General features: G+C 35.8%; 1 protein-coding gene across 1 annotated transcript; it reads left to right on the top strand.

The window, feature by feature from the left end:
* On the top strand, positions 1 to 6,110 carry crygn2 (crystallin, gamma N2). Its single transcript, XM_006634199.3, has 4 exons — positions 1 to 109; positions 1,744 to 1,992; positions 2,726 to 2,871; positions 5,896 to 6,110. Exons 1-4 carry the CDS (start codon positions 89 to 91, stop codon positions 6,029 to 6,031), a joined length of 552 nt encoding a protein of 183 aa, XP_006634262.1. The 5' UTR covers positions 1 to 88; the 3' UTR covers positions 6,032 to 6,110.
* The last annotated feature ends 2,315 nt before the right edge of the window (positions 6,111 to 8,425 follow it).

Genomic DNA, 8,425 nt, shown 5'->3' with positions numbered 1-8,425 from the left:
TCCCACAGCCATATATATTGGGGTGTCCAACTTTTTCACTGTCACACTTTCTCACTTCTGGGTTAGTTTGGACAGCATCCAGTGCAACATGTCTCAGTACTCTGGAAAGGTAAGTACCTGGGGTTTTTGCTCAAACAGCATTCTTGCATTAAGTCTATCATCCCTGTTACCTATAAATTCCTTGGATAAACAAAATACCTCACCAACTGCCAGAGATTACAGTGCTTTTGCGTGACCACTATGGCTTGTTCAAAGAACCTGAGGAACTCTAAAGGCAAAGTCACAATTGCATTCATAGCGGAATAATATTACATTCATCACAGGGTCTGTGGATCTTTAATTGCATTTTTTTCATTATGGAATACTTAAAAAAATGTTCAGATAAATGCATAACCCTTGCCTTATTCATAAGTTAGCCCATTATGACCTTTTTTAGCATTGAGATCTTATTTTTTTAGCTTTTGCACATTTAAAAAGTTACATGTATTTGGTGGTCTGGGATGTTAGAACAGATCTTAAGCATTAAGTAAAACTACATATTATGAACAGTAACAGTATAAATCAATATAAAAATACAAACACTGTAAGGTGCAAAAGAAAACATTTACTATATTTGCACCTAAGAATGGCTGTACACAAATGAACTAACAAACTATTGTTTTCCTTTCTTCTTGTGCAAAGCGCAGTCAACAGGTGAAATTAATTGGCAGTGATTTTAATAGTAGTGAGAAGCCTTTTACATGGCCAAAGTAATGATGATAATTGTTTCAGATCAAGCTTAAATGCATTTTTTATTGAATTATAAAACAGAATACAAACATATACAACATGCTTAAATGGCAGCCAAGACCTCAGCTAAGCAGGACTGAGCTGACCATGGTGCCAAGGCAAAGATCGATTTAAACCTGCACTTTGGATTCAGCTTGAGTTTGTCTGGCCTGATGCAAAGATACTGGCTGGATATTTCTGCCTTTAATATTTGGCGGCTGTACAATAATGGGAGAAGGCATGCAGCTTTGTAAAGGTTGTTCCGAAACTAAAATCCCTAAAGTTAAACTACATGAAAATACAGAATAGAGGGAAAAGTAATACTAAATCAGAAAACCACATTTATGATATACCAAAGTTAGCTTTAAGTGGCTAATTAACTCTTCTACAGCTGTTGCTCTTACATGAGTATTATAGATGTAATTATATATATTCAACTGTGTTGAGAACTGCTTTCCTGTAAAAAAATGCTTTATAATCAAGACAAAGTCCAAGTTAAATTAAAAATTTTGTTTTAAATTTTCCTCTCTACTAACTACATCCACGTAATATGTTAAACAGCTGTAATTGTTTCAGACATAAAAGCACTGTTCCTTGATCCTTCATAATATTTTTTATTAATATTTGGCTAATCAACTTCAATAATAAAAAAGGAAAACATTACACATGATTTAAACAACTCACATTCATTAATATTGTACTTTTAAGTCTTTGATCTTCTATAGATGTTAAAATTTAATATTTTCATACAATGCAAGATATGAATGATTTCACCATATACTGTATAAGTACTATTTAAATGCTATTGGGCACCCAGGCTCCCCCTACCACCCTGTACTGGATAAACTACAGTAGTTTAGAAAATGAATGGAATGATAAAATGTTATGATTTATTAGAAATAACTCATTTTATATACTTTTGGTCATTCTCTTTCCCTCATTGCTCTCTCTTCTGCGGTGCTGTCCCCTCTCTAGATAGTATTTTACGAAGGCAAATGCTTCACTGGTCGGAAGCTGGAAGTCTATGGAGACTGTGACAACTTCCAGGACCGGGGATTCATGAACCGGGTGAACTCTGTCCGTGTGGAGAGTGGGGCCTGGATCTGCTATGACCACCCAGATTTCCGAGGACAGCAATATATCCTGGAACGTGGAGAGTACCCAGAATTTCAGCGCTGGAATTCTCACAATGACCACATGGGCTCTTGCAGGCCTGTGAGGATGGTAAGGACCCATAGAAACATGAGGGAGGTTAAAGACAAGGGGAGGCCATTCAACCCTTCCGTTTCATCAGGTTTAATGTAGCTACTGTAACCGACCGATCTGAGGATTTCATCCCAATATCTATGGGATTTTGCTGCAAATGAGTTACAAAGCCTATTTATGAGTTAGTTACTATTGTTATGAATAGCTAATAATGAACATCATTTTCACATACTGTACACAAATGAACTAACTAAAAGGCATAGGTTACAGTATATTCAATATGATTCAGTATACTGATCATACTAAATATGAGGGAATGAACTGGAATTTGTATCTGTTTCTTAAACATTTTTCAATAAAAAATACTATGTAAACTACAGATAAAAGCACTTACTTTTAAAAGCACCTATACAGCCTCTACTATTAAAGTTTAGTTTTTAACTCATTGTTGCTGATTTGAATACAATATTGTTTACTAAGCACAATGATAAATAAAGAAAAAAGCTTTTCCCCACATAATTATTTTTAAAAGCTAGGTGCTGTAAAATGTGCCGAGGAAATCATACTGCTGTGACACACATCTCATGTCATTCCCTCCTATTCAATTTCTCAAGACCTTTTCAGACACTTTTTTAGAAATATTTAATCTTTATCTTTTATCAGTGAAGAGGTAATAACATACAGGATACATTGCTCCCTCTCGGTCAATGGCTGTATTTGCTGTTTAATGTTGGGTTTTGTTGTCCATTAGCACGGGGAGCACTACAGAATCGAGCTGTTCGAGGGCTGTAACTTCACCGGGCAGTGCATGGAGTTCTGCGACGACTGCCCATTCCTGCAGGGCCGTGGCTGGAACAAGAACTGTGTCAATGCCATTAAGGTCTACGGGGATGGAGCGTAAGTGTCTACACCTCTCTTTACACATTGAACTGCTGCTGCAAAAGCATGCTAGTCAAAAGCATGATTAGAACTTTGCTCCTATACTTCAGTCACATCTCACTCATTGGATTGGCTTTACATGGAAGATATACATGCCATGCAAAGCCACGCTTTTTCACAGGTACAGTCTCTCGTTATTGGGCACTAGGTTTGCTTATTCTGAAGCGTTCTTGTATTCTAATATCTTGTCTCAGGTTTATTTGTATATACTGATGTACAGTACAACATGCATGGACCCTGTACTGTATGTGCCTGGCAGTGAATGGAATATCAGCCTTGCTTAAGGATAGGATGAGGAGGATTTCAACACAAAAAAAGACATATGGGGTGATAGGACATGAAATGGACGAACCTGAATGTGGAAATTGATTGAATGGGAATTCTTAGCAGAGCAACTTTAGAAATGGCATCTGTATCTTGCTGTCAGCCAAGGTTCTTCTTTTACACTCCCTGGATGCTTTACATAAACAAACCTGTGATGGTGGGTGGTATGTCAGTAGACATCCGTGCTGATCCCAAGGGAGATGTCACCATCCCACGCTGGCTTGTGCGGACTGGTACAGAGGTGTGCCGTTGATATGTCCATTTTATAAGAATATAAAAATATGGATCTGTGGTCTTGCAATCACAGTTAAAACATCAGTATAGTACTAATGTTACTCGAGCACCATATTAACGGGAAAGGTCTCATATTAATAGTGGAGTGAAAGCTAGTGTCAGTGGAGCAGTTCTTCCTGACTATTGGTAACATCCATATGGAATGGTATTGTAAAATCCATGTGGTAGCAAATAACTTTTCTGACCTCAGATACCAACAGTCCTGCACTATGGATTCCAACTGCCCTTCCCCACTCTACTGATGTAGAATTCTCTGACTGCTTTCCAAACTGACTGTCTTTCCCGTGGTTAACCTCAAAGCTATGTGCACCTAATTATCAGCATGTGCATATACTGTAGTAGGACATTCAATTGGTGTGTAGAATTTGCACATATAGAGCTCAATTTATGGTACTGAAATTATATTAAGCTTGAATTTGACCCTGGTAGTACTGTGATTCTTTGTGATCATCACCAACAATATGGTGAAAGATTTTACATTACTTTTGAGATGCTGCACCACACCAAACAAGTATCTTTCAAGCAAGAGTAGTCCTTGTCTAACATCTGTTGCTGCAAAATAAGGGAGATTGGTCATGGAGATAAAAACCTGTAAGGAGTCTTTAGTGATGGGCATAATGAACATGTGCAGAAATCCTCTGCATGACTGACAGTGACATTATCTTTTCAGTTATCTCACAGCAAAATATACTATTTATCTGCAATTAAAAAAATATCAATGGGTATATACAGTGCAGCCATTAATTATATTGATTGCTGTTTTCAATATATTCTGCCATCCAAAAAAATGTGCTAAGAAATTTTTGAAACAATTGACCAGTTTAGTAGAATACCAGTCTGTTGAAGACTCTAATACTTGATTCACCTAGGCATTTTTGCTTGATAATGCTGTTATCTTGGAATGAATTACTCTTTGTGATGCTTGCTAATAGAAAGCCTTTGGTCTAAGCATTAATAAATTCTAAATCTCATGTTCATGTAAGGTGTGTAGCCAGGGCTTGAAGCACTGTGTTGGAATTGCCTTAGATATCATATTTATCATGTAAATGTGCATACGTTTACTTTTTCTGGAACACCTACTGTAGGTGATTTAAATTAATGTCGTTTAGAAGGACAATGTGAGATTCAAAATGAGATTCAAATTAATCTCACTAGTCAAACCTGACAAACCCCCCATTCATTACTTAAGGTTATGACAGAAATACACCCTTCTCCTGTTTTATTTGAATGTGTATATATAAAGTCAACTTATTAAGCCTTTATCTGGATGAAAGAAATAATTCGTAAGATGTAGGAGTATATTGTGTGTTGTTAAAGGATTTGGCAATTCTTCTCACATTGTGCATTTCTTGTTTAATGCTGATTTTCATTCTTATATTGCATATATAAGGGAAGAGGAATACACTTGATCAAACTCAAAATTTAAGTTTTACCAAGATATTTTTACAAGTGTTACTGTACATTTACAGATCCGTCTACCTCAGCTACAGACAGCTTTTTAATAACATCAGTGCCTTTACAGTAAACATAATGGTTTGTAAAGAATGATTCGTGCTTTTCTTCTTTCTTGAATTAAATTTTAGTAGTTACTTTTGTGTGTGAGTAAACTGAATTTGCTGATTAAATTGTTGATTTTTGTTTAAGAAAAAATAAATATATCATCTAGAATCATCACCTGCTTTTGAGATGATTCTGTTAGACATTCTGTAAAACATGATTGTCAGTGTAAGTTATAGGAGTTTTGCTGTCTATTATTTTACTATTTTAAAAAAACTTTTGTTACTTGTAGTAGAATACTTTAACTATTTTCACCTTGTTTTTCTGGGTTCTTTTAATTAAAACGGGCAGTTGATTATATGATAACTCTTTTTTGGCAGGAAAATGTTTCCATGTTGTTAGAAAATGTATCACTTTTGCTTAGTTAGTAAAACTATAACTGTCTATTGGAGGTTACATTTGTGACCAAAAATAAAAAAACAAAGAAATGTGCTAATGGAGTACAATACAAATGGAATTGATGGTTATGTCCTAGACAAAAGCCAGATTGCTTTTTGCACAAGCTACAGTTTTAGAGCAATGCTCTGCCTCACTAAAAGGAAATACTGAAATCAACTATTTTCCAATATGAAAAAAAGGAACACTGGTTGTTTTAAAATAAAGCCAGCTTCCACACTTTTCACTGCAGGAAAAAGAGAAGGAAGCACTTTTTAGAGTATGCAGTGCTCCAAATGCTCTTGCTTTTCAGCCACTAGATATTGGGTACTCAAACTTGAACATTGCACACGCTTTTCTCCTTTATAACCTTTGATGTGTAATAAACGGCATGTCTCTAAACTTAGATTTTCTCTGTCTCTCTATCCTCAGCTGGGTAATGTATGAAGAGCCAAACTACCGTGGGCGCATGTACATCGTGGAGAGAGGAGATTTCCGCACTCACAATGAGTGGCAGGGACACAGCGCTAACATCCAGTCCATCAGACGGGTGGTCAACTACTTTTAAATCCTGTGATGAGTCAGACTGTATCACTTTTACCTCTGCCTAGTGAAGCTATAAAATAAAATACACACAAAAAAAAACATTTATCAAAACCTGGTGGAGTCATTTTTTCATGGAAAACAATTAAAAAATCTCGGGCTCAAGAAACATTTATTTGACATAAGACAAGATAGAATTTTATATTTTTCAAAATTCTGAGCTAGCAGTTGGGATGCATCTTTATTATAGAAACAAAACTATCTTTCAGCAGGACAGTTTGCATGAAACCGGAGTGGATTGGAGGAGCATAGTGAAAGGATTTAAAGCACAAAACAAACTTTGGATTTATGTCAAACTAGCCAAAATTTAATTTTGCAGATATATCCAATATTGAATAGCTTAAAAGCATTTCCTCAGGGTGGTCTGGTTTACTCCCATGGTGGGAGATCATTGCTCTCTCGCAGAGCTGAGGCCCATGCTCAATTCCTGGGGTGCTCCTTGTGTGGAGTTAGTTTGTCCTCCCTATGTTAATGTGGGTTTTCTCTGGATGCTCCAGTTACCTCCCACAGTCCAAAGACATACTGGGAGGCTAACTGGATTCTGGGAAAATTGGCCCTGGTGTGAGTGTGTGTGTGTCTGTGTTGGTCTGCCGGTGATGGACTGGTGTTCTGTCCAGGGTGTGTCCCACCTTGTGTCCATTGTTTGCTGGCTCCCCTGTGACTCTGTACTGGATAAAGTGATTAGATATACAGATATACTGTATAAATTATACAATATTACCATGTTTATGATGTGTAATGACGTGATCAAAACACAAACAGAATTCCATGATGAATGAGAGTCACTGAATCCACTGCATCACTCAGAGACCCATAAGCTTCCCAATGAAAATGGTTGATCATATTTTACATGAAAAAAAAAACACTTCATAAACTAGTCACTATTCAGCAGAAAACAAGAAAATCATAATATAACTATTATTATTTAGTGGCTTTCTTTTCTAGCACAAACATGGCACAACATTTATTTCTTCTCTAAGCATTAAATTAGCAAAAAAAAAATATTAGATTTTTTGCTAAGCATCCTCATGGTTTAAAATGTACTGCCTTGAAACCTGATAGAGATAGTTATTAAACTAGAAAATTCTGGGTGTTTTGAAATCTTTGTTTTCTCCTGCCTGGAAACTGGAAGAAAGTCAGATGAAAGCTGACAGCTATTGAAAGGCTTTTCAGTGGCATTGTGGGGGGTAGATATTGAATACAGCCAATACTCCTCTGTTTCCTATGGAATTTGTTGAATTGCCTCTAGTGGATTGAGCAACAGGAAAAACTTCAGACAAAGTTATGAGAAACTAGTCCCCATTGCAAAACAGATTCTGTGATTAAGATGGAAAGCATTTCATACCCTTTAAATAACTGCTAATCTGATGTTCAAATACCTGTTAGCAAAGGCTTATCAGTCAATATTTTTAAATGATTTGGCATACTTCCTTTTACTTTCATATTTCTTTCAAAATATTAAACTAAGGGATAATATTTTGCATTTACTGTGCTAAGATGAGTCAGTGTGAAACATTGATAGGATGTTAAAAAAGACATAGCTGCGTCTGTGTTTTTAGTAAGTAATTCTAAGCAAAAAAATAATAATTTTACAAAGATTTTACTTCTTTTTCTACTTTATAATATTTGGCCAACTGAATTATTTTAACATACAATGGTTTCTAGTCCCTATTATAGATGATACAACAATAGTATATACAATATTATGTAAATCAAATTTATATAATGGTTTAAGTGGAGCAACTTTAAATTCATTATATCCTTTAAGTTTTAGCCTAATGATTTAAGACAATTTACCCATAATAGGGATTTATTTTATGCATTTTGATGTTTGCTACTCACTCTTTCTGTTCCCTGTTCCCGCCTCTCGCTCCTCCTCTCTCCCAGCTTTTGTTCTCCCGCTACATTACCTCTGCCTGCTGCCCTGTCTTTCTCACACCTGAAGAAGGCTCCACGGACGAAGCGTTGTTTTCTTTCTTCTCTTTTCAGCATGGAATAAACCTATAACTTCTTCCTTTGCAACTTTTAACAAAAACTAATTATCTTAAAACTGATTTATTGAAAAAAAAATAGAGGAATGAGAACCGGAAAAAATACAGCAATAATTGTTTTATTTGCTGATAGGTTTACAAGAGGGCTTAATATTAGGATTTTATTTTTGTCTAAATAAGTGGGGTTGGTTTTGTGAGTAAGATATTCCAACAGGACATTCTGTAACACATCAGTGGATGTAAATTCTATATGTTTTGGAAAACAACTGTGAAAATTGTCAGGTGTCTTCAATCTCCATTATTATCACACTAATTAAGACAATGGAACAGGAAGTTTCATTACATACCCCCGGGGCTATGTCATCTCA

The sequence above is a fragment of the Lepisosteus oculatus genome, chromosome 6, assembly GCF_040954835.1.
Source record: "Lepisosteus oculatus isolate fLepOcu1 chromosome 6, fLepOcu1.hap2, whole genome shotgun sequence".
Taxonomy (NCBI): Eukaryota; Metazoa; Chordata; class Actinopteri; order Semionotiformes; family Lepisosteidae; genus Lepisosteus; species Lepisosteus oculatus.
Note: the sequence above shows the minus strand (reverse complement) of the source record. Positions and strands in the feature narration are given on the sequence as shown.